At 48.1% G+C, this 26,022-nt stretch overlaps 1 protein-coding gene across 1 annotated transcript in view; it reads right to left on the bottom strand.

The window, feature by feature from the left end:
* The window catches only part of PLAU (plasminogen activator, urokinase), a 121,789-nt gene that overhangs the window by 33,859 nt on the left and 61,908 nt on the right, over positions 1-26,022 (bottom strand). Inside the window, exons 7-8 of the mRNA XM_075349107.1 lie at positions 14,830-15,025; positions 678-829 (exon numbers count right to left, since the gene is read on the bottom strand). Of these exons, the coding sequence (XP_075205222.1) occupies positions 678-829; positions 14,830-15,025 (348 nt within the window). The remainder of the gene's footprint in view (positions 1-677; positions 830-14,829; positions 15,026-26,022) is intronic.

Raw genomic sequence — 26,022 nt, 5'->3', positions numbered from 1 at the left:
TCCGACTTGATCTGAACCTCCATGGAAGATGGAAGTCAGTAATGGGGCAGTTCGTGTCTCCACCCACCATAAGCAGAACACATTCTGGGAAGTGCTGGCATGGTTTTTCATTTTTTTTGTGTGCACACTACATCTGATCATGCTGATATTACCCCCAGTGCGAGAAGTTCAAACACAAAAAGTGTCTCGCACAGGGCAGGGCATCAATCATACCCAAGTACAGCACTGCTCGCCTGCGTGGTTTGCACTTGTAACTCACTCGAAGTTTAAACCTGAACTGTTTTCTTTTAGTTTGTGTTCGAACCCGAACTTTGAACATTGAACTTCAAGTTCGCTCATCTTGACTAAAAATCTATGATAGATCTGATGCCTCTGTCACTCCACCTTTACGTGAAGTCATATCATTGTCAAGCAGAAAGAGGGAATGTTGGATAGGAAATAGAGCTGGAGTGATAGAGGCTTTAGATATACCATAGATTTTCAGTCTTATTTGCATATAAATTTAAAGAGTGATTTCTCAGTAACAGAGGAATGGACTGGTCATGTAATGGTATTCCTGGACTTCTCTATGAAAGAGCCTAATGCACATATAAACAATTTGGGGATGAGATCATGCTGACAGATTCCCCCTAAAAGAAATTATGATAACCCGTTTATGTTACTTTTGCATTGCTTACCAATATCATTGTTCAATGAGCCTGTCTTATCACTAAAGTCCCAATGACGGACTATTCTCTCTACCAAAAATCTCTGCTCTTTGTACTCATGTTCTTCATAAAGTTGAGATTTTCCAAGAACAATTGCATAGTCCCTCGGCTCAGGAAACTCACTAGATTAAACACAAAATAAATTAAGTGGGTTAAAATCCTACAGGTGCATCTCAATAAATTGGAATATCATCAAAAAGTTTATTTATTTCAGTAATTCAATACAAAAAGGCAAATGCATATATTATATAGAGTCATTACACACAGAGTGATCTATTTCAAGAGTTTATTTCTGTTAATGTTGATGATTATGGCTTACAGCCAATCAAAACCCAAAAGTCATTATCTCAGAAAATTAGAATATTATACAAAATAAAAAATAAGTCTGTAAAGTTAGTGTACTCAATACTTTTTCGAAGATCCTTTTGCATGAATTACTGCATCAATGCGGTGTGGCATGGAGGCGATTGGCCTGTGGCACTGCTGAGGTGTTATGGAAACCCAGCCTTCAGCTCATCTGCATTGTTGGGTCTGATGTCTCATCTTCCTCTTGACAATAACCCATAGATTCTCTAGGGGGGTTTAGGTCAGGCTTGGTACTTTTGGCAGTGTGAGCAGATACCAAGTCCTGCTAGAAAATAAAAATTCCATCTCCAAAAACTTTGTAGGCAGAGAGAAGCATGATGTACTCTAAAATTTCCTGGTAGATGGCTGCGCTGACTTTGGTCTTGATAAAACACAGTGGACCTACACCAGCAGATGACATGGCTCCCCAAACCATCACTGATTGTGGAAACTTGACACTATACCTCAAGCAGCTTGGATTGTGGCCTTTCCACTCTTCCTTTCCTCCAGACTCTGGGACCTTGATTTCCAAATGAAATGCAAAATTTACTTTCATCTGAAAACAACACCTTGGACCACTGATCAACAGTCCAGTTATTTTTCTCCTTGGCCCAGATAAGACACTTCTGGGGTTGTTCATTAGATATGAGAGGCTTGACACAAGGAATGTGACAGTTGTAGCCCATGTCCTGGATATGTCTGTGTGGTGGCTCTTGAAGCACTGACTCAAGCAGCAGTCTATTCCTTGTGAATCTCCCCCAAATGTTTGAATGGCCTTTTCTTAACAATCCTACAAAGGCTGCGGTTATCCCAGTTGCTTGTGCACCTTTTTCTACCACACTTTTTCCTTCCACTCAACTTTCCAGTAATATGCTTGGATACAACACTCTGTGAACAGCCAGCTTCTTTAACAATGACCTTTTGTGGTTTACCCTCTTTGGTGAGTGTGTCAATGACTGCCTTCTGGACATCTGTCAAGTGTGCAGTCTTCCCCATGATTGTATAGCCTACTGAACCAGACTAAGGACCATTTTAAATGCTTAGGAAGCTTTTGCAGGTATTTTGTGGTAACTATTTTAATTTTTTAATTTTCTGAGATGACTTTTGGGTTTTCATTGGCTGTAAGCTATAATCATCAACATTAACAGAAATAAACATGTAAAATAGATCACTCTGTTTGTAATGGCTATATAATATATGCGTTTCCCTTTTTGTATTGAATTACTGAAATAAATTAGTTTTTAGATGATTTACTAATTTATTGAGATGCACCTGTATCTGTCATATCATTTATACAGAAAAAAGGGAAGTAGAAGAAGTTAAGAATCACCATGTTAAAAATATCTATTGTCATATAAAGGTATAATCTAATATATAAAGCTGAGTGTATGTGTGTATGTATGTCCGCTAAAGGAATCCGCACCGTCGCATTTACAATCACGAAATTTTGCACAGACGCCTCATGTGACCCAGGGAGCGTCGTAGACTATGCTTTGACAGAAAAATTTAACCCCGTGCTTTACAGTTAATCTCTAAAATCCTGCCGCCATTAAACTGAATGGAGGTGGGAGCTATAGGTTATTAATAGCAACTGTCAGTGGTTGCTATAGGAACAAAATAAACTGTTAGTTGAAGCTTATGCGTGAGGTTATATGATGGTGGAGAGATGGATAGAGAGACAGAAAAAGACAGACAGACAGAGACACAGACAGAGACAGATGGGGAAAGAGACAGACCTGGAAAGAGAGAACCCTGGCAAAGAGACAGACGGGCAAAGAGACAGGCCGGGCAAAGAGACAGGCCGGGCAAAGAGACAGACCTGGAAAGACAGCCGGGGAAAGAGACAGCCCAAGACAGACGGAAAAGAGACAGACGGGGAAAGAGACAGACAGACACACACATAGCGACAGACAGAGAGAGAGAGAGAGACAGACAGACACAGAGATGGAGACCGATAGAAATAGTCAGAGAGAGACATAGACACAGATAGACAAGGAAAGAGACAGAGAGACAGACAGACAGCGACACACAGACAGAGACTGGGAGAGAAACAGAGAGACAGTTACTATTCCGGGCAACGCCCGGGTACTACAGCTAGTCTAATATATAAAGCTGAGTGTATGTATGTCCGCTAAAGGAATCCGCACCATCGCATTTACAATCACGAAATTTTGCACAGATACTCCATGTGACTCAGGGAACGTCATAGACTATGTTTGGGTGGGAAAATGTAACCCTGCGCTTTACAGTTACTCTCCAAAAATCTTGCCTCCATTAAACTGAATGGAGGTGGGAGCTATAAGTTATTAATAGCAACTGTCAGAGGTTGCTCTAGGAACAAAATAAACTGTTAGTATAAGAAGCTTATGTGTGAGGTAATAAGATGTTGGTGGGGAGATGGATAGAGAGAGACAGAAAAAGACAGACAGACAGAGATGGACGGGCAAAGAGACAGACAGAGACAGACGGGCAAAGAGACGGACGGGCAAAGAGACGGACGGGCAAAGAGACGGACGGGCAAAGAGACGGACGGGCAAAGAGACGGACGGGCAAAGAGACAGACGGGCAAAGAGACAGCCCGGCAATGAGACAGCCGGGCAATGAGACAGCTGGACAAAGAAACAGACCTGGAAAGAGACAGCCGGGCAAAAAGACAGCCGAGCAAAGAGACAGCCGGGGAAAGAGACAGCCGGGGAAAGAGACAGCCCTGGAAAGAGACAGCCCTGGAAAGAGACAGCCCTGGAAAGAGACAGCCGGGCAAAGAGACAGCTGGGCAAAGAGACAGCCGGGTAAAGAGACAGCCGGGTAAAGAGACAGCCGGGCAAAGAGACAGACGGGCAAAGAGACGGACGGACAAAGAGACGGACGGGCAAAGAGATAGACGGGCAAAGAGACAGACGGGCAAAGAGACATACGGGCAAAGAGACAGACGGGGAAAAGACACAGACGGGGAAAAGACACAGACGGGGAAAAGACACAGACGGGGAAAAGAGACAGCCCTGGAAAGAGACAGCCCTGGAAAGAGACAGCCGGGCAAAGAGACAGCCGGGCAAAGAGACAGCCGGGCAAAGAGACAGACGGGCAAAGAGACAGACGGGCAAAGAGACAGACGAGCAAAGACACAGACGAGCAAAGACACAGACGGGGAAAAGACACAGACGGGGAAAAGACACAGACGGGGAAAGAGACAGCCCTGGAAAGAGACAGCCCTGGAAAGAGACAGCCCTGGAAAGAAACAGCCCTGGAAAGAGATAGCCGTGCAAAGAGACAGCCGGGCAAAGAGACAGCCGGGCAAAGAGACAGCCGGGCAAAGAAACAGCCGGGCAAAGAAACAGCCGGATAAAGAAACAGCCAGACAAAGAAACAGCCGGGCAAAGAAACAGACCTGGAAAGAGACAGCCGGGCAAAAAGACAGACCTGGAAAGAGACAGCCCGGCAAAGAGACAGCCCGGCAAAGAGACAGACGGGGAAAAGAGACAGATGAGGAAAGAGACAGATGAGGAAAGAGACGAAGACAGACGGGGAAAGAAACAGATGGGGAAAGAGAGAGACAGACAGACACACACATAGAGACAGACAGACACACACATAGAGACAGACACAGAGATGGAGACAGATAGACTGATACAAATACAGACAGAGATATAGAAACAGACAGAGACATAGACACAGACAATGAAAGACACAGACAGACAGACAACATCACAGACAGAGACTGGGAGAGAGACAGAGAGACAGTGTCATGAAAATATAATAAGCAGATATGTTTTCATGGTCTCTGGATCAGGGGTATTTCCCCCCCTCCCTCCAGAGCACTACCAAATTAACAGCCAGGAAACGATTTCCTTGTCAGGAGATGTAACAGCTACCTTTCAGTTAGCTTACAACACCTCTTCCCAGCTCTTCAAAGACCCCCTGCGTAGCCAGAGATGCTCCGACTACAATCTGCATACACAGGGGCGAAGTACAAGTTTCCTGCAGGAATATAGCTTGGCTAATCAAATGGCTAGGGCAGCCGTATTGTCTCCGTTGGGGGAAGTATTAATATTGCGAGATACATATGTCCCCCAGATATGTCGGGCATACCGCTGATCTCGAAATTCCATAACGCACATCTCACATATTTAAGCTTAATCGTAGGACATATGGAAGAGCCACAAATTAATATCTTCCCCAGAACATGCCAGAGCCCCCTTGTGTGGAATCCACCTTCTGCTAAAATCCTAAAATAAAATACGACGGTAATATCGTCCGCCTGGTATGCTCCCACACGGAGATATAAGGACCATGAGGATTCCATAATTTTGGAGGAGGGGAAAACCCCTCCCTTACATGATGTCAGCAGAGGTGGGGGCTACGGGTCGGACAGAGGTTAATAAAAGCTAGTGTCTTAGTACAGTCTGTGTCAATGCCAGAGGATATATATTCTGTGTATAGGATTTTCCATTTCCAAGTGGCTGCCTCTCCCCCTATATCTGAGCCATAATACGTGACCAGGTGTAGTAATCTTTCATTTTTGTTCCCTTTTATTTTTATGTAATTGTATACTGTACTTGTATTGTTCCCTCTTGTAAATTCTTGTATATTTGTATAAACACTGCCTATTTTCGGATTCAATAAGTAAAATTTAATAGTTTCTTTCCTCATGCTCTATATTTATGAATCCAAAACCCGAAGGGCCTTATGCTATCTGTAACGGGTGTCCGAACTTCCTCTACCAAGTTTCGGTGGTGGCAGCAGAATTATTGTGGTGTAGAATTATTGGGGTGCTATCATTAAGGGTACCGAGGTATATATATATTCCATTAGCGGGATTCGGTGATATATACATTTACCCTTGCTGTGAGACCTCCAATATTTGGCATTATTAGCTCAGCAGCCTCATTTACTTTTTGTCCGGCTGTTCCGAAATTGACCTTACACTAAGGGGGCGCTAGAGAGTAGTCGTGTTCTTGACAAATCCGTGAACAGCTGCGGGATATCTGAGTGACTCCCCGGCTGTATATGACAAATTGGTGGCAGCAGTGGGATCTAGAATATTAGTGATCGGGTTTGAGCAATCATCCCTTTCACTAAAAACTTGCAAAAGTTTTGAGGATCGAACTCAGTGTTTAAATATACCTGGAACAATACTGTACGTGTAGCAGTTACCCCCTCCCCTCTCTTGGTTTTCTATCCTATCTTTTATTTGGCAAGTGACTGTTACGATGGCAGCTGCTTATAAGCAGCATGAGAAAGCTGTGCTGATCCAAATGTGTGAGGAGCGAGGCCTCGATGGGTCCAACAAGACCAAAGAGATGCTAATCTGGGCCTTGGTGGAGGATGATCTCAAAGACCAGCACGATGTAGTCCAAAAGCATGGGACCAGTGAAGCACCCGGAGACCTTGCCATGGACCTAGCTCCAGGACGGTCCGCAGAACTGTCTGATTCCGAGGGGTCTGGCAGCAACCCCAGCTCCCGGAGTGGAAGGGACTCTTACTTGCCGATGATTCTGCAGCAACTGGGAGAATGTGACTTTCGAGCACGGCTACAGTTTGTGCTACAAGAACGCCAAGCAGAGCGTGAGTTTCCTGAGCGCCAGGCTCAGCGAGAGGCTGAGAGAGCTGAGCGCCAGGCCGAGGCTGAGAGAGCAGAGCGAGAGGCTGACAGAGCCAAGCAAGAGGCTGAGAGAGCCGAGCGTCAAGCCCAAAGAGACCATGAGTTGAAGGTCCTCCAAGCCCGGCAGCAGACACCTTTCTCACTGAACGGTGAGTCCAATAATGCCAGTAGTTTTAAGCCCCGACCGGAGCACTTTCCTGTGATGGAAAAGGATGGGGATTTGGACACCTTTCTGAGGGGATTTGAAAAGACTTGCTTGCAGTACCAGTTGCCCTCAGCACATTGGGCACGATACTTAACCCCAGGACTGCGAGGCAAGGCCCTGGACGCGTTTGCCAGTCTCCCTCAAGAGTAGAGTGGAGACTATGAGGCCATAAAGCAGGCCCTAATATGGAAGTATCAGCTGACTCCAGAGATGTACCGCAAAAAGTTCCGGACCCTCCAGCGTGGACCACACGACAGCAACAGAGACGTTGTGGATGGGCTCCGGACCAACTTTAACCCATGGGCCCAAGGACTGTCCGCCACCACTGGTGAGCAGATAACAGACCTTATGGTAAAGGACCAATTCCTACAACCTTTGTCCTATGAACGGGCGACAGTTCGTGATGGACCGGAAACCAAAGGATGCGAATACAGCAGCACAGATTGCTGACATCTATGAGGCCAACCGTGCATTGGGGGTGCGGAAGCCTTCCACCGCCAGCTGGAAAGGGGGTAAGATGACTACTACCACACCTGCCCCTGCCAGCCGACCTCCTGGAGGTTCTGTCCCATCTGATAGTGCCCGACCCACCTCTGACCCACGCAGGTGTTTTTTTTGCAACCAGCCTGGACACCTCAGCTCCGCTTGCCCAGAGAGGCAGAAGAGGAACCCCACATCCAAGGCCCAAGGGCCTAATGCAGCTGTTTTTTTGGTGGGGGAGGCGAGTGGTAGGGCCTGTGAAAACCTACACTCTGTCACCGTGGGCGGCACCCTCACTGTGGGGCTCAAGGACACTGGAGCCGACCGAACCCTGATCCGCCCCGAACTGGTGCTTCCTGAAAACTTTATCCCGGGAAAACTCCTGACTGTCACTGGGGTTGGGGGTGTTCGTCATTCTTTCCCAATGGCCCGGGTTTCCCTCGACTGGGGTGCTGGGAGAGGGTGGAGGGAAGTGGGGGTGTCTGAACATCTACCAGCAAATGTTTTATTGGGGACTGATCTGGGATTGATTAGTTGCACAATTTGTCCCTGATGACCCTCTCCAATCCAATAAGTCATGTGATGCAAATGCTGTTGATAAGTCATGTCATGCAAGCGCTGTTAAGTCATGTGACCCGAATGTGGATATCCAGAACGTGATTACAAATGTTGTGCATGGTAATAAAGTGGAGGTTTGTACAGGGGAACTCAGCCATGCCACGCTGCGGGGTGACGTGGATGAGGCCGTCCCCAAGGTAGTAAGTGTCTGTGCTGACAGAGATGGAGGCAGACATGAGAACCACGAGGAAGGTGGTCAAATGCAGCTGACCAGTGTCACAGCGGAGGGTAACATGGACGGTGGTAGCTGCCCCAGGATTGGCACTGCTCCTAAGGTACTACGGGATCAGGAGCAAGTAGCACCCAGAGCCGGTCAGGCTGATGGGGAAGAGTTGTTACCCCCCCAGGGAGACAGCCTACATCGGCGCTGTCACCCGCAGTCAGAGTGCTCAGAAGGCCGGTAGCGCGCTGCCTTCTGGCCCCTCTCCACACAGAGGGATAGCAGAACCAGGTGCAGACTCCGAGGGGGGTCACAGAGAGTTCCAGCCAGGTTGGGACCCTAATGTTACTTTTAACTGCCTCCAGCCAGGAGTTCCAGGTGGCTCTGCAATCAGATGTCAGCCTAGAGACATTGAGGGACCTTGCGGAGAAGCCCGTCTCTGCGACTGATAAGGAGAGGGTATTCTGGGACCAGGGGAGGTTGTACCGGGAGACTGTTCCCTGTAACTCCCAACAGGTGTGGCTGATTAAAGACAGCTGGTTGTGCCCTACTGCTTTAGGGATGAGTTGTTGCGGGTGGCTCATGAGATCACCCTCGCTGGACACTTGGGGGTCAGCAAGACCAAGGCCCGGCTGTCTCACCATTTCTATTTGCCCAAGATGGGGACAGATGTTGCCAACTACTGCCGCTCCTGTATCATGTGTCAGAGAGTGGGGAAGTCGGGGTCTGCTCCCAAAGCTCCCCTGATCCCTCTGCCAGTGATAGGGGAACCTTTCTAGAGGATCGCTGTGGACATCGTTGGGCCTCTAGCCGTCCCCAACAGCTCTGGAAAATGTTTTGTCCTTACTATGGTAGACTATGCTACCCGGTATCCGGAGGCAGTGGCTCTGTCCTCCATTAGGGCCGATAAGGTGGCAGATGCCCTCTTGGCCATCTTCTCCAGAGTAGGATTTCCCAGGGAGATGCTTACAGACCAGGGGACTCAGTTCATGTCCCGTTTAATGGAGGCCCTCTGTAAGAAAATGCAGGTGCAGCATCTGGTGTCCAGTGCGTATCACCCACAGACCAATGGTTTGTGCGAACAATTTAATGGCACTCTTAAGCAAATGCTGAAGATGCTGGTTGAGTCTCAGAGACGCGACTGGGAGCGGTACCTCCAAAACTTGCTATTTGCTTACCGAGAGGTCCCACAGGCCTCAACGGGATTCTCCCCCTTTGAGCTCCTGTATGGCAGACGAGTCCGGGGACCCCTCGGTCTGGTAAGGGAATCCTGGGAAGAGCAACTGAACCCCCCAGAGGTGTCTGTTGTGGAGTATCTCATGCAGCTCCGTGACAAAATGCAGGCCTTGTCGCAGCTGGTGCATGACAACATGGAGCAGGCCCAGGCTGACCAGAAGCGATGGTAAGACCAAAACACCCGGCAGCGGACCTACCAGGTAGGTCAGAAGGTGTGGGTCCTGGTCCCAGTGCCAAAAGATAAGCTTCAGGCAGCCTGGGAGGGCCCATATGTCATACACCAGCAGCTCAACCCAGTCACCTACGTGGTCACCCTCGACCATGCCCGGGGCAGGCGGAAGGCCTTCCACGTCAATATGATAAAGGCCCATCAAGAACGTGAGGCCTGAGCTCTACCGGTCTGCAACCTGCCCAAAGATGGAGAGGAAGACCCCCCTTCTGGACATGCTCGCCCAGTCCAAGGCGAGTGGGTCCATGGAGGATGCAAATGTAAGTGACCTGCAGTCCAGCAGTCAGTGGTCCCAGCTGCGGGAGGTACTACAAGCCTTCCTGGGCTTGTTCACCAACATGACCGGAAGGACAGAGTTAGCAGTCCACCATGTGGACACCGGGGATCACACCCCACTCAGGAGGGCCGCATATCAGATCTCACTGGAAGTACAGCATGTCATGCACCAGGAGATCGACAAGATGCTGACACTGGGGCTGATCCAGAGGTCCAAGAGTGCATGGGCCTCCCCGATAGTCCTAGTGCCAAAGAAGGATTGGACCACCAGGTTCTGCGTGGACTACAGGGGGCTCAACGCCATAATGGTCACCGATGCACACCCCATGCCGCGCATCGATGACCTGCTTGAGCGGCTAGCCGGATCGAGATACCTGTCCATCATGAACTTGAGTTGGGGATACTGGCAGATTCCCCTGAGCCCTGAGGCTCAGGAGAGATCAGCCTTTATCACCCTCTTTGGGCTGTATGAGTCCACCGTCATGCTCTTCGGCATGAAAAATGCTCCTGGTACTTTCCAGCGGATGGTCAGTTACCTGCTTGAGGGACTGGAGGGGTACGCCATGGCGTACCTGGATGACATTGCCGTCTTCAGTACAACCTGGGAGGATCACCTCGGGCATTTACGACAGGTGCTCGGGCGCATCCATCAAGCAGGCTTGACCATCAAGCCAGGGAAGTGCCAGCTGGGCATGAGCGAGGTCCACTATCTGGGGCACCGGGTAGGCGGGGGCACACTCTAGCCAGAGCCTGAGAAAGTGGACACCATCGCGTCCTGGCCCACCCCCAGGTCCAAGAAGGTGATTTCCTTCTTTGGTACCGCATGGTACTATAGGCAGTTCGTACCAAACTATAGTAGCCTTGCAAAGCCCATGACAGACCTCACCAGAAAGAGGCTACCCCATGCAGTCCACTGGTCAAACGACTCCGAGGTGGCCTTTCGAGGGTTAAAGACCGTCCTCACCAGCGCCCCTGTACTCCAAGCGGTCGAATTCACTCAGCAGTTTTTGGTGCAGACCGACGCTAGCGAGTTTGGCCTCGGTGCTGTGCTCAGCCAGGTCGATCCGGGAGGCCAGGAGCATCCCGTGTTGTACCTAAGCCGGAAGCTCCTGCCGAGGGAAGTGGCCTACTCTACTATGGAGAAGGAATGCCTGGCAATCGTGTGGGCCCTGCAGCGTCTGCAGCCCTACTTGTACGGGTGCTCCTTCACTGAGGTGGCAGACCACAACCCCCTCAGCTGGCTACACACAGTGTCCGGGACCAACGGGAGGTTGCTGGGTTGGAGCCTCGCGCTCTAGCAGTACAACTTCGCCATTCGTCACAAGAAAGGCAGCAAGCATAGCAACGCTGACGGGTTATCCCGGCGAGGGGAGACTGCGGAGCTGCGCCAGGAGGAGTACCGAGAGGTCCTGCCTCCATAGCGCAGTCAAGAAGGGGGAGGTGTCATGAAAATATAATAAGCAGATATGTTTTCATGGTCTCTGGATCAGGGGTGATTCCCCCCTCCCTCCAGAGCCCTTCCAAATTAACAGCCAGGAAACTATTTCCTTGTCAGGAGATGTAACAGGTACCTTTCAATCATCTTACAACACCTCTTCCCAGCTCTTCAAAGACCCCCTGCATAGCCAAAGATACTCCGACTACAATCTGTATACACAGGGGCGGAGTACAAGTTTCCTGCATGAATATAGCTTTGCTGATCAAAAGGCTAGGGCAGCCGTATTGTCTCCGTTGGGGAATTATTAATATTGCGAGATACATATGTTCCCCAGATATAGCGGGCATACCGCTGATCTCGAAATTCCATAACGCACATCTCACATATTTAAGCTTAATCGTAGGACATATGGAAAAGCCACAAATTAATATCTTCCCCCCAAAGAACATGACAGATCCCCCTTGTGTGGAATCCACCTTCTGCTAAAATCCTAAAATAAAATACGACGGTAATATCGTCCGCATGGGATGCTCCCACACGGAGATATAAGGTCCATTAGGATTCCATAATTTTAGAAGAAGGGAAAAACCCCTCCCTTACATGATGTCAGCAGAGGTGGGGGCTGCGGGTCGGACAGAGGTTAATAAAAGCCAGTGTCTTAGTACACTCTGTGTCAATGCCAGAGGATATATATTCTGTGTATAGGATTGTCCATTTCCAAGGGGCCGCCTCTCCCCCTATATCTGAGCCATAATCCGTGACCAGGTGTAGTAATCTTTCATTTTTGTTCCCTTTTATTTTTATGTAATTGTATACTGTACTTGTATTGTTCCCTCTTGTAAATTCTTGTATATTTTTATAAACACTGCCTATTTTTGGATTAAATATGTAAAATTTAATAGTTTCTTTCCTCATGCTCTATATTCATGAATCCAAAACCCGAAGGGCCTTATGCTATCTGTAACGGGTGTCCGAACTTCCTGTACCAAGTTTCGGTGGTGGCAGCAGAATTATTGTGGTGTAGAATTATTGGGGTGCTATCATTAGGGTACCGAGGTATATATATTATATATATATATTTTCCATTAGCGGGATTCGGTGATATATACATTTATCCTTGCTGTGAGACCTCCAATATTTGGCATTATTAGCTCAGCAGCCTCATTTACTTATTGTCCGGCAGTTCCGAAATTGACCTTACACTAAGGGGGCGATAGAGAGTAGTCGTGTTCTTGACAAATCCGTGAACAGCTGCGGGATATCTGAGTGACTCCCCTGGCTGTTCATGACAGACAGTTACTATCCCGGGCAACGCCCGGGTATTATCGCTAGTACATAAATAAATACCACACAAAGAAACATGTCTATGTAGCATATCTTTCTTCTTCTATGGACCTTTTATTTGAAGGTATCATGTCGATCTAAAAAATTATAAATTTACTGGAGTACATTTCTGACACTGGTACCAAGCAGCTAAAAGATGTGCCAACTTCATTAAAAGATGCTTGCTTCCTATTGAATTTGGCACATCTTCCTGCTCATTCAGACATCAGTTCTTCTTAGGCTGGAGTCACACTTGCGATTAACTCGCATGAGTGCGATGCGAGAAAATCTCGCATTGCACTCGGACCAATGTAAATCATTGAGGCGGCTCCGATCTGCTATTTGTTTCTCAGTCCAAATCGGACTGAGAAAAAAAAAAAAAAAAATCGCAGCATGCTGCGTTTTGGTGAGTTTCGTGTGGGAGTCACTACAATGAAAGTCTATGGGTGCGTGAAAAAAAACGGATGTTTCATGGACGGCACACACACCATGCTAGTGACATGCGTTTTTCTAAATACATTTATCGCATGTTGCAGAAAACACTGGAAATGAGTGAGGTCGGTCGATGTTGGTCAATCTCTATCTCTTTCAGTCTATCTCTCTCTCTCTCTCTTTGTCGGTCTCTCTGTCTCCCTGTCGTCGGTCTCTCTCTCTCTGTCGGTCTATCCCTCTCCCCCCCTCTCTCATACTCACCGATCTCTGATCACCAGCGCGGCGCTGCACGGCTGTCACAAAGCTCCGGCGGCTTTTCCTCTTTTGAAAAAGCCGGCCGCTCATTATTCCATCTAGTATTCACTGCTTTCCCTGCCCACCTGCGCCTATGATTGATTGCAGTGAGACAGCTGTCACTGATCGTGGGGGCATGTCTGACTGCAACCAATCACAGCTGCCGGTGGGCGGGTCTATATCGTGCAGTAAATTAAATAAATAAATAATAAAAAAAAACGACGTGCAGTTCCCCCCAAATTTCATACTAGCCAGGGTAAAGCCATACGGCTGGAGGCTGGTATTGTCAGGATGGGGAGCACCACGTTATGGGGAGCCCCCCACCCTAGCAATATCAGCCAACAGCCAACCGGAATTGCCGCATCCATTAGATGCGACAGTCCCGGGACTGTACCCGGCTCATCCCGATTTGCCCTAGTGCGGTGGCAATCGAGGTAATAAGGAGTTAATGGCAGCAGCCAATAGCTGCCACTAAGTCCTAGGTTAATCATGGCAGGCGTCTCCCCGAGATACCTTCCATGATTAACCTGTAAGATAAAGAAAATAAAGACATACATAAATGACAAAAAAAACCCACCCTCTTTCACCACTTTATTAAACCCCCAAATACCCCTCCAGGTCCGACGTAATCCACAGAGGTCCCACAACGCTTTCAGCTCTGCTACATCAGAAGCTAACAGAGAGCGGCCACAGACTACGACCACTCTCTGTGAGCTCCCCGCAGCGACTGAAGTGAGTCGCGCTATCAGCGATGACGTCACTCAGGTTACCCACGGCCACAGATCTCTGCTGGAGGACTTCAGCTGTGGCCGCGGGTAACCTCAGTGACTGCACCGCTGATAGCGCAGATCACTGTCACTCAGGGAATTTGCGGTCACCGGTGAGACCTTCATCAGTGACCGAAATCAGGCCATGACACACAGACAGAGCCGCGGTATGACAATGAAGTCGGGTGAAGTTCATCTGACTTCATTCTGATCGCGCGGCTCTGTCTGTGACTGCTGTCAGCGGCCATGTAGCAGAGCCGAATGGCAGATGACATAGCTGCTGAGAATAAAAACGGATCCCATACGGATCACACATGGACTACAATCATGAGAAAAATCACAGAATCGCATTGCTATTGCATTGCACACTGATCAACACTCGGACAGAGCTCATGCTACTTTCTAGCATGAGACTCTGTCCGATTTTACACTCGCAAGTGTGACTCTAGCCTTATACAAGTACTACCTGTGTTTTTCACGGCGAGCACTTGTACCTATAATAGTCTACAGGGTAGTTCACATGTCCAATATTTTTTCTTGCAATGAGTGGTCCACACAAAAGTACAGAGTCTTGACCAATATTGAGCCGATTCTCAGATGAAAATTGCAAATGGAAATTTGTGGGTAAATGAAAAAAAAAACAAAACAAAAAAACAAAAAAAAAAAAAAATCAGACAGCACTTGGATACTTACAAGAATTCATATCTAATATTCACCTACCTGTCAGGAAAGCAGTGGGCAGCAGTAAGAACCCAGCAGGGGTGAATAAGACTGGCACCACACATATAGCGCTGCTCGTTCCTGTTTCTTCTGATGATTTGGTAAAGTGTAGCTATCCATGGCTGTGATTGAACAGGGCTGTTCACGCCACCTACAATTTTATATAATTTTTGCTGACGACGGCCACAAGTGGATTCTGCATAATAACCATAAATGAATAAAAAAAATACATCTTTACATGGTTAATATAGTTACTTTATTAGGTTTTTGGTTATAACTATTGTGAACAGACTTGCTTGGCTTAATTAATCTCCAGTTTTATTACCATTAGTCTAAAGCTTAGCACTCTGTCAGCTAACATATACATTTAAAAACACAGAAGGTTTGGCAAAGTCTAAATAATAATAATGTTAGTTATTATAGGGTCTGCTTCTTCGTCTGAATGCCACTGAGGTGAACTACTTTGTGAAAAGACAGAGCTAAACATAAGGGGACATCTATTCAACTAACTTTTAGACAGTGTAACCTTAAAATAGACTAGGCTGGAGTACTATGCACCAGAGTTATCATAGCACCTTATGCTGGTTGCTAAGTTTGGTGCATCTTTACACAGTACAGTTTAAGTTTACACTTAGTTATCTTAGTTTACCCACTTGTATTTTATGCCACAAATTTTCGCAAAAATTGTTTGGTGCATCTTTTGGCAGATTGTATTACATGACCACAACTTGTGCATTTAGCATAGTAAATCTCCACCATTATTCTTGATCATGCAACTATTACGGGGTGTGACCCAGTAACTTGGAATGGGGGCACCTAGACTGACCCTCAGGCTAGGGACCCTAAGCTATCCCTAATTCCAGCGGTACAACTGATGGTGGACATGTCTGGAGTACCAGGGTAGCCCTCACTCCTAATCATGCGCTGGTCTAATGCCCCGGGGACGAGAGCAACAGGGGTGATGAATGCCACAAAAACATGGACAGGGGAAAACCAAATCTCAAACTCACTGGAAGCACACACATGGGTAAAGACAATACGTGCTCAGGGAGAAATAAAATACAAGAAGGAAATAAACAAACAAACAATGAGCATATTTCCACAGCAAACAAAACAGTACTCAGCAGTTCACCAATAGCTGGATCACAACGTACAAAGACCGGTTTCGCTAGAGCTATAATCGACATGGAGGAGCAGATCCCACCATCTTTTAAAAGTTAGAGGTGGCTGTGATAGGTCATCAGCAACCTGTGACCCTAGCAGCAATTCACAGGCCAGCAGGAATTAACGTCTGTTAGATAGATCACCAGTGAGCACAAAACTGGTCAACGCCTAGCTCGGACTGAGCAACTTCAAAGCACCGGGTGGCATGTCAGGCTCTGCAGTGTGAACAGGTGCAGAAGTCACCATGACACCTGGTGAGTATAGAACAGAACACCACATGACAGCAAACTTTCTCCACTCCCTGACAGAAGTTTTGTCGCTTATCAATGTTATGTAAATAAAACCTTACAACCTGACTTTAAATTCATCCATTGGTTTTATAAATTACTCTTTTGAAAGCTGAAACCCTCACAAGTTTGCTTTAGGTTATGAAAATAAAGTTGCTGAAAAGCTGAAATATTGATCATTTAATAAACACAGAGAGGTCAGATTTTGGCAAGACAAAGGTTTTGTCACCTTGTCATATAATGCACCCAATCCTAGTTACATCCTCAGCTGTGCTGACTAAATGATTGGTTAATAAGTGGGTGTGTATAAAAAGAAACACAGCACCCCAGACCTTCAGTTGAACTGCAACTTGACCTCTGACAATATGCCAAAAATCCACCCTGTGACCAAAGCCTTGATTATCAAAAGGCTGAAGAACAGATCCACTGCAGAGGTGACTGGCACCTTTAATGTGTCTCAGCGTCAAGTACAAAGAATTAAAAAAAGATTGGAAGAGACTGGAGATGTTTTGACAAGCCCAGGTCCGGAAGACCCTGCAAGACAACTGCTCAGGAGGAACGTTTGTTGGTTAGAAAATCCAAAGTCAGCCCCTCTTCCACTACTGCAGAGTTCCAACAGGCTTGGTCACCTCAAGTCCCTGTGTCAACTGGAACAGTTTGTAGGATTCTGTCTCAAAATGGTCTCCATGGTGGAATCAGTGCCTAGAAGCCAGCACTAAACAAAAGGCAATTAAAAAACCATGTGGCATTTGCCAAGTCCCACAGCCTGCTAAACAGATAGACGCTGGAAAAGTGGCAGAAGGTGGATTTTTCTGATGAATCTTCAGTTGAATTACACCACAGCCGCCGCAAATACTGCAGGAGACCTACTGGAGCTCGTACGGATCCAAAATACACCCAGAAAACAGTTAAGTTTGGTAGTGGAAAGATCCTGGTCTCGGGTTACATTCAGTATGGGGGTGTGTTACACCTCGTGGCTCTCCTGTGGCAAGGAATGAGACAGTCTCCTTGCCTGCCACGAGCGCTCCTGCTCAGCAGCGCCGAAGGTCTGCCAGACTGCAGGAGAAACCTCCTCAGAGAGGCAGCACAAGGGTGACACCTAGTGGTACTCCTGTTGCAAGAAATGAGGCGGTCTCCCATTCCTTGCCTGCCACAGCTCCTCCTGCTCAGCAGCCTCAAAGGTCTGTGAGGTTGCGCAATGTGCAGAGATTTGCTGCTCAGGGAAGCAGTGAGACTCCCGTTATCTCTACACATTGTGAGACCGAGGATCCCGTCTCTATTTCCCAGAGGCAGTAGGGTGAGCATGTGCTATGCTTGGTGGATCCTGATTCACCCACTGACGTCACACGGCTTGATGACAAGGCTGGTGACGTGGTGAATCCTGACTGGCCAGGCTGGGATGTCGTGGATCCTGATTGGGTCAAGTCCGTCATCTCCGCCTCGCGCCCGCCCTTGGCTGGAGCTACACCTCCTTAAAAGCTCCTTCTGCCATCATGGCGGCGCGTGACCGTCCTTCTATGTTTGGATGTCTGGCAGCGTGCTGCCACGCCACTGCTCAGGCATTATCTTCTTCTGTGGGCTTGGCCCTTGCTGCTTAGGCAGCACCTGGTTTGCAGGCCGTGTCCCTGCCTTGCTGCTCCGGCAGTAGCTCCTTCTACAGGCCGTGTTCCTGTCCCAGGTGAGCTCCTCGAGTCTCCACTGGACTCACCTGGTTATTGAAAGCACACGTGCGTGGGCACCTCTGTGCTACCCTCGTGCCATATTCTCGTGACTTCCACTGGCACACGTGCGTGGGCACCTCTGTGCTTCCCCGTGCAACAGGTACACCGAGCCGTGTGATCCCTGCCATACAACCCACGCGGGTTAGGGCAGACCGGTGTACATAGATCGTCTGTGACATTCCAGACGATCGCTAGCAGCAACCCGCTCACTCTTCACCCACCATAGCAGCGGTCCCTTACACCGCACAGTGGACCTTGACCGGCGGAAGCTGTCCATTCCCCATCTTGGCACGCTTCCCCGGGTCCCCCTCGTAACATTACGGTCGCGCCAAAGGTCTGGCTATGGCTGAAGAGCAGCAGCAGTTGCTGCGTTATGTGCAGCAGTTGGAATCACGTTTGGCAGCAGTGGAGCAGTCTTCCTCCGACAAGACTGCTCTGACGACAGTCGCCACCCAGGCGGCTACCCAGGCTGTGCTATTGGGCGGAAGGTCTCCTCGCCTTGCGCTTCCAGAGCGCTTTAGCGGGGACAGCTCCGAGTGCCGTGGGTTTATAAACCAAGTTACCACCTACTTAGAGCTGTCCGCGACTCTTTACGCTACCGAGAAGGCGAAGGTAGCCTTCGTCCAGTCCCTGCTCACAGGGAGAGCGCTGAAGTGGTCCACGCCGTTGTGGGAGCGCAGAGATCGGGTGGTGAATAACTTAGCATCTTATCTTGGGGCCATGAGAATGGTGTTCCTCGGGCCTCAAGTCACCCACGACTCCGCGCTGCGCCTCCTACGACTTCGGCAAGGGTCCGCTTCAGTCGGGGACTTTGCCGTACACTTTAGGACACTTGCCGCAGAGCTGGACTGGCCCGATAAGGTCCTTGTCCCTGTGTTCTGGGAGGGCCTGGCAGGGTTCGTCAAAGACGCACTGGCCACGCGTGAGGTGCCTGCTACTTTAGAGTCTTTGATTGTGGTTGCCTCTCGCATAGACATCCGCCAGGCGGAGCGGAGGCTCGAGGTCTCTTCAGCACCCACGTCCTCACGGCCTAAAAAGCGTCTGGCTCCCGTCTTCCACCAGACAGGTCTCCCAGCCAGCTCTGTAGGCGACTCCGTGGAGTCAATGGAGGTGTCCAAAGCGGTCTCCTCTACCCCAGGTTCTCGGTCTGGTGTCATCTGCTTTTCCTGTGGGCAGAGGGGACACATAGCTACCCGATGTCCCAAACCGTCGGGAAAAGACAGCGTCTAGTTTCCATCAGAGGGGGGTTACTAGACACTGCTTCTCCCTCTAGGTTGACTATCAGCGCCCAGTTGCAGTTTGGCACTACTCTCTTCTCTGCTCTGGCCTGCCTGGACATAGGCGCTGATGGCAATTTCATTTCGACCTCCCTGGCAACCCGATACTCAGTTCCCCTGGTTCTCTTGCCCAAGCCACTCAGGGTTCGGGTAGTCAACGGGTCCCTACTAGTCGATCCCATCACCCAGATCACCATCCCTCTCAGGATGGAAGTACCATCAGGACACCATGAGCAGGTGTCCTTCCTGGTGCTTCCAGGGGGGACGGATGAGATCCTACTGGGCCTCCCCTGGTTGAGACAGCATGCTCCTATACTCAACTGGGCAACAGGGGAGATCTCATCATGGGCAGGATCCTGTAGGGAGCACCTCGTGACTACCGAACCACCCGCTACCATTAGGTCGGTTGGGTCCTCAGGGAATACAGGGGAGCCAGGTTTACCGACACCTTATGAGGCCTACAGGGACGTCTTCTCCAAGAGGGCCGCAGATACCCTTCCTCCCCACCGGCCATACGATTGCCGAATAGACCTGAAGCCAGGCTCCGAGCCCCCTAGGGGCAGAGTGTATCCCCTCTCTGCTCCAGAGACGGAGGCTATGTCCAAATATATTCAGGACAGCCTGGCAAAAGGGTTCGTTCGCAAGTCTATTTCATCGGCCGGTGCGGGGTTCTTCTTCGTGCAAAAGAAGGAAGGGGATCTACGCCCCTGTATCGATTACAGGGGATTAAATGCAATCACGATCAAAAACAAATACCCTTTGCCCCTCATTACGGAGTTATTTGATCGATTCCGCGGGGCAAAGATCTTCACGAAGCTGGATCTACGCGGGGCGTATAATCTAGTGTGAGTCCGAGAGGGCGATGAGTGGAAGACCGCCTTCAACACCAGGGACGGTCACTACGAGTATCTCGTAATGAGAAATATACATTCCATAGGGAAAACACGACAAAATGAACCTGGTGGACAAACCACCTCAGGTTTTCAGCAGCTCAAAATACATGGAAAAAAAAGGAGAACCAGAGCAAAAAGCTGAATCAAATATTACAAAGTTTTTTTATTTTTATATTCAAGGTGCACAGTGCAATACATGAAACATTGATGTGCAATAAAAAGAGGGGGTGAGGAACATGAGTACAAGACAGATCAACATTAGCCGGGTATGGACTAACAGGCAAAAAAATGTTCAATATTGATAAACCCCTAATTGCCTACGATGAATGAAATGAATCAATATACTACATAAGAGCATATGAATGCGGTTAACCCAGTGGGGTAAAAACACCAAGGACCAAACCAATTGGTGGTTAGAAATAGTTTGGCAAAGGAATGATTAGCAGTCAGGAGACAACCAAATATAAGGAAAGTTGAGTCACAAGTAATTAGCACAAAATCCCAAATGGGAGGAGATGTGCTCCTGACTGAACAATCAAAAGACTAAGCCAAAGAAGTACCACTAAGGAAAATGAAGTATGTCCAAACAGTTGAACAGACCCCCTAGATGGATGAGGATGACAACCCAAATCCTGATTAGAGAATGGAAACTCCATTAGCCAGGAGGCACGAGGGTATATAAAAGGGGGTAATGCAAATGTGGTATTAATAGACCCCTAGTCACCTGGCAGAGGGGGGTTTTTTTTGGGGAAAATGGAGGGGGTCAGATAAAACTGAATGCCCTGAGGGTTAATAGACAAAAGGCAGGTCCTTGTGTTGAGTAAAGGTCATTGGTAGGGAGTATGACTAGCAAACAGGAGACATTCCGGGATGCAGAGTAGGTACAATAACAATAGATTACGTGAGGTGAGTGTAGAACCCTACAAAGCAGAGGTACTCCCGACTGAGTGGCCAAAAATAGGCCAATGACTACCTAAAGTTTGTGAATGGTATAGAGGATATGACACCAATGCCACAAAACTAATACAAAAACTTTGCTTGTATGACAAAAATGACCACCAATAATATAACAAGCAAAAATCAAATAAAAGATAAACTTTATTCACAAAATAGATTAAAATCACATCAAAAGAATGGAACCGCCCAGGTGACGGATGAAATTAAACACATGGGGGTACAACACCAATGGTAACTAATGGCACCACCATATACCACACAATATAAAAAAACAGTATATCGGTTTTATGTCCATGCATGTTTGTCAGTGAATCACATAGCCAAAGAAGGATACAAGTGTATCATAAAGAGTAATATAGCAATAGTAAAGAGGCTACGTGGTAAAAAACTTATAAAACAAGCATCATGATATCATATTACCAGATGAAAAACGGGTGGTATCAGTGTGGTAACCCCCACCAACACTGACGCGCGTTTCGCAGCTCGTGTGCTTCGTCCAGGAGTGATAGATCAGGAATCCCAGGGTGCCTATTTATAGGCAGCTATATCCGAAGAAACAGCATGTGTGCAATTATACAAACAATGTCCGTATCGTCATTTCCGGTACATCCCCCTCCTGAGTCATATGGTTGTCATAGTGAGTCTTGAAAACAACCTTGTAATTGCAATCCCGAGAACCGGCACGTCATATCCGGAAGCCGATGCCGTGACACGCATCATCACCAAGGTGAATTCTGTAAACACTCGGTAAAGTCCGATTCGTCATATCCGGAATCTCCATACTGTGACGTACATCATCACCAGAATAGGCTTTGCAGATGGAAAGCGTTCAGAGAGATAGCAATATGCTCAAGACGAACAAAAACAGGACAGGTTAACCCAAAAAAAATACCACAATTGTGACCCTAAAGTGCTAAAAATACGCGGCATTGACGTGGTCCACTGTGGCATACGGGGTGGCAACATCAAAAAGATGCTTTCCCAAAGAGAAACCAAGTGGATTGTGGCTTTGGACACAGTCGCTCCTAAGGGCCTCAATGAGGCCCTTAGTTTTGCTTCTTTTCTTTAGGCCAGTTTCATCTTCCCTCCCTTCCTTTTCTGAATGCATTATCTTGCTCTCTTTGTTTTGTCATCTTTTTGCAATGGAATGTTTATTTATTTATCTGTGATTATTTATGTATTTTTTGAAAAATGCGTAATAACACGTACCATTGTTTCCATCCATTGCATTTTTCTGATCGGGTTGTTTGTGGCTTTTAACCTTTTTGTTTTTAATTATGTATATATTTCCTTCTGTTTCCTAGATTTCTTTTAAATATGATGCAACATATCCCTTGTGACAACACTAATAAGCGGATGGGTCTGTTTGATATACACCATGATCTGGTTGGAGATGCGATCTGACTTCAAATTCCACCTGGCGGTTGCCTGCACATTAATCATTCTTTAGGCTGTGCCGGATTATGATTCACCTTATGACATGTAGTCTTATGTCTTTTTATCTGTGTTATCTGTTCCGTATGATTGCCCGCCATTATGTTTGTCCATAATTGTTGTGGTCACTGCCAAGCGTCTCTTTTGTGTCATCTTTGCCTCCCCATTCATCCATTCACTGTGTCCGGAGTCTTGTGCGCATGCGTGCGCCCGCCTGTTGTTCCCTGGCAGCGCTCCGGCGTCTCCATGGAGTCCGCGCGTGCGCGGCGGTCTCGGCGGAAACACCGGCTTTCGTCTTGACCTCCGCGCATGCGCCTGACTCCTTGACGGCTGGGGCTACGTAGCAGGGGACTTCTTGGCGGGCCCGCGCATGCGCCGTCTGACTCCGGAACTGCGAATTCCATTCGCGTTTCCCATTTCCGCGGAGCTATTTATGGGTCACTCCACCGGATGTGTGCATCACTCCTTACCTTCCCCCATGATGAAGCGGCAAGCGATGCGCTGATAGCCGCGAAACGTGCGTCGGGCCCCCTGCCACTGGTCTCAGGTAATATGTTCTCTCAATCGGGCACTTAGCCTTACCCCTACTCTTTTGCCGTTGGGTTAACCTGTCCTGTTTTTGTCCTATTTCCCACCCAAAAACCCCCTTGGCATTTTGTCAAATGGACTTTCCACTTACCACTCTGGATCGGGGTTATTAACTTCCCTGGGGGTTTTGTCCTATGGACACTTTACATATCCTCTATACCATTCACAAACTTTAGGTAGTCATTGGCCTATTTTTGGCCACTCAGTCGGGAGTACCTCTGCTTTGTAGGGTTCTACACTCACCTCACGTAATCTATTGTTATTGTACCTACTCTGCATCCCGGAATGTCTCCTGTTTGCTAGTCATACTCCCTACCAATGACCTTTACTCAACACAAGGACCTGCCTTTTGTCTATTAACCCTCAGGGCATTCAGTTTTATCTGACCCCCTCCATTTTCCCAAAAAAAAACCCCCTCTGCCAGGTGACTAGGGGTCTATTAATACCACATTTGCATTACCCCCTTTTATATACCCTCGTGCCTCCTGGCTAATGGAGTTTCCATTCTCTAATCAGGATTTGGGTTGTCATCCTCATCCATCTAGGGGGTCTGTTCAACTGTTTGGACATACTTCATTTTCCTTAGTGGTACTTCTTTGGCTAAAGCTGGTGTCACACACAGCGACAACGACAACGACGTCGCTGCTACGTCACCATTTTCTGTGACGTTGCAGCGACGTCCCGTCGCTGTCGCTGTGTGTGACATCCAGCAACGACCTGGCCCCTGCTGTGAGGTCGCCGGTCGTTGCTGAATGTCCAGCTTCATTTTTTGGTCGTCACTCTCCCGCTGTGACACACACATCGCTGTGTGTGACAGCGAGAGAGCGACGAAATGAAGCGAGCAGGAGCCGGCACTGGCAGCTGCGGTAAGCTGTAACCAGCGTAAACATCGGGTAACCAAGGGAAGACCTTTCCCTGGTTACCCGATGTTTACGCTGGTTACCAGCCTCCGCCGCCCTTGCTGCCAGTGCCGGCTCCTGCACTGTGACATGTGGCTGCAGTATGCATCGGGTAATTAACCCGATGTATACTGTAGCAAGGAGAGCAAGGAGCCAGTGCTAAGCAGTGCGCGCGGCTCCCTGCTCTCTGAACTGTGACATGTAGCTGCAGCACACATCGGGTTAATTAACCCGATGTGTGCTGCAGGAGAGCAAGGAGCCAGCGCTAAGCGCGGCTCCCTGCTCTCTGAACTGTGACATGTAGCTGCAGCACACATCGGGTTAATTAACCCGATGTGTGCTGCAGGAGAGCAAGGAGCCAGCGCTAAGCGCGGCTCCCTGCTCTCTGAACATGTAGCACAGCGACCTTATGATCGCTGCTTCTGCTGTGTTTGACAGCTAAGCAGCGATCATAACAGCGACTTACAAGGTCGCTGTTACGTCACCGAAAATGGTGACGTAACAGCGACGTCGTTGTCGCTGTCGTTTAGTGTGAACCCAGCATTAGTCTTTTGATTGTTCAGTCAGGAGCACATCTCCTCCCATTTGGGATTTTGTGCTAATTACTTGTGACTCAACTTTCCTTATATTTGGTTGTCTCCTGACTGCTAATCATTCCTTTGCCAAACTATTTCTAACCACCAATTGGTTTGGTCCTTGGTGTTTTTACCCCACTGGGTTAACCGCATTCATATGCTCTTATGTAGTATATTGATTCATTTCATTCATCGTAGGCAATTAGGGGTTTATCAATATTGAACATTTTTTTGCCTGTTAGTCCATACCCGGCTAATGTTGATCTGTCTTGTACTCATGTTCCTCACCCCCTCTTTTTATTGTACATCAATGTTTCATGTATTGCACTGTGCACCTTGAATATAAAAATAAAAAAACTTTGTAATATTTGATTCAGCTTTTTGCTCTGGTTCTCCCTTTTTTTCCGAGTATCTCGTAATGCCCTTCAGACTCTGCAATGCCCCCGCCGTATTTCAAGACTTTGTGAATGATGTTTTCCGGGATTTGTATCTTTCCGTGGTTGCATACCTGGATGATATCCTTATCTTCTCCCCCGATCTTGCCACCCATCGGAGGGATGTCATCCGAGTACTTAAGAGGCTCCGCACTCATTCGTTATATGCTAAGCTGGAAAAGTGCGTTTTTGAACGTGAATCCTTGCCGTTCCTGGGGTATATCGTGTCCAGTCAGGGGTTAGCAATGGATCCGGGGAAGTTGGAGACAGTGATGAAATGGCCTGAGCCCCGCTCGCTGAAAGCGATCCAGCGATTCTTGGGGTTTATCAATTATTATCGCCAGTTCATTCCCAACTTCTCGACGGTGGCAGCACCCATCATTGCCCTTACCCGCAAGGGCGCTAATCCCAAAGCATGGACACGGGAAACGGTAGAGGCATTTCACACTCTCAAAACTTACTTCTCCAGAGCTCCCATCCTTCATCGTCCAGACATCTCCAAACCCTTTCTACTAGAGGTAGAAACCTCTTCGGTCGGTGCTGGTGCAGTCCTGTACCAGAAAGACGAACGAGGAAGGAAGCATCCTTGTTTCTTTTTATCCAAGATCTTTTCTCCGGCTGAGAGGAACTACTCCATAGGAGATAGGGAGTTACTGGCGATGAAACTAGCATTCCAGGAATGGCGGCATCTCCTGGAGCGTGCGAAGCATCCATTTGAAGTATTTTCCGACCATAAAAATCTCACATACCTCCAGACAGCACAACGCCTGAACCCAAGGCAGGCCCGTTGGTCCTTGTTCTTCTCCCGGTTCCGCTTTATTATCCGCCACCTGGCCGGTGAGAAGAACGTACGGGCCGATGCCTTGTCACGTTGTATGGTTGTGTTGGAGGAGGACGAGGAGGAGCCTCGTCTTATACTACCCCCGGACAGCTTGAGGATGGTCACTCCCACTTCTTTGGACCA

This window comes from Anomaloglossus baeobatrachus, chromosome 5, assembly GCF_048569485.1.
Source record: "Anomaloglossus baeobatrachus isolate aAnoBae1 chromosome 5, aAnoBae1.hap1, whole genome shotgun sequence".
NCBI lineage: Eukaryota > Metazoa > Chordata > Amphibia > Anura > Aromobatidae > Anomaloglossus > Anomaloglossus baeobatrachus.
This window is presented reverse-complemented; position numbering and strand designations above follow the sequence as displayed.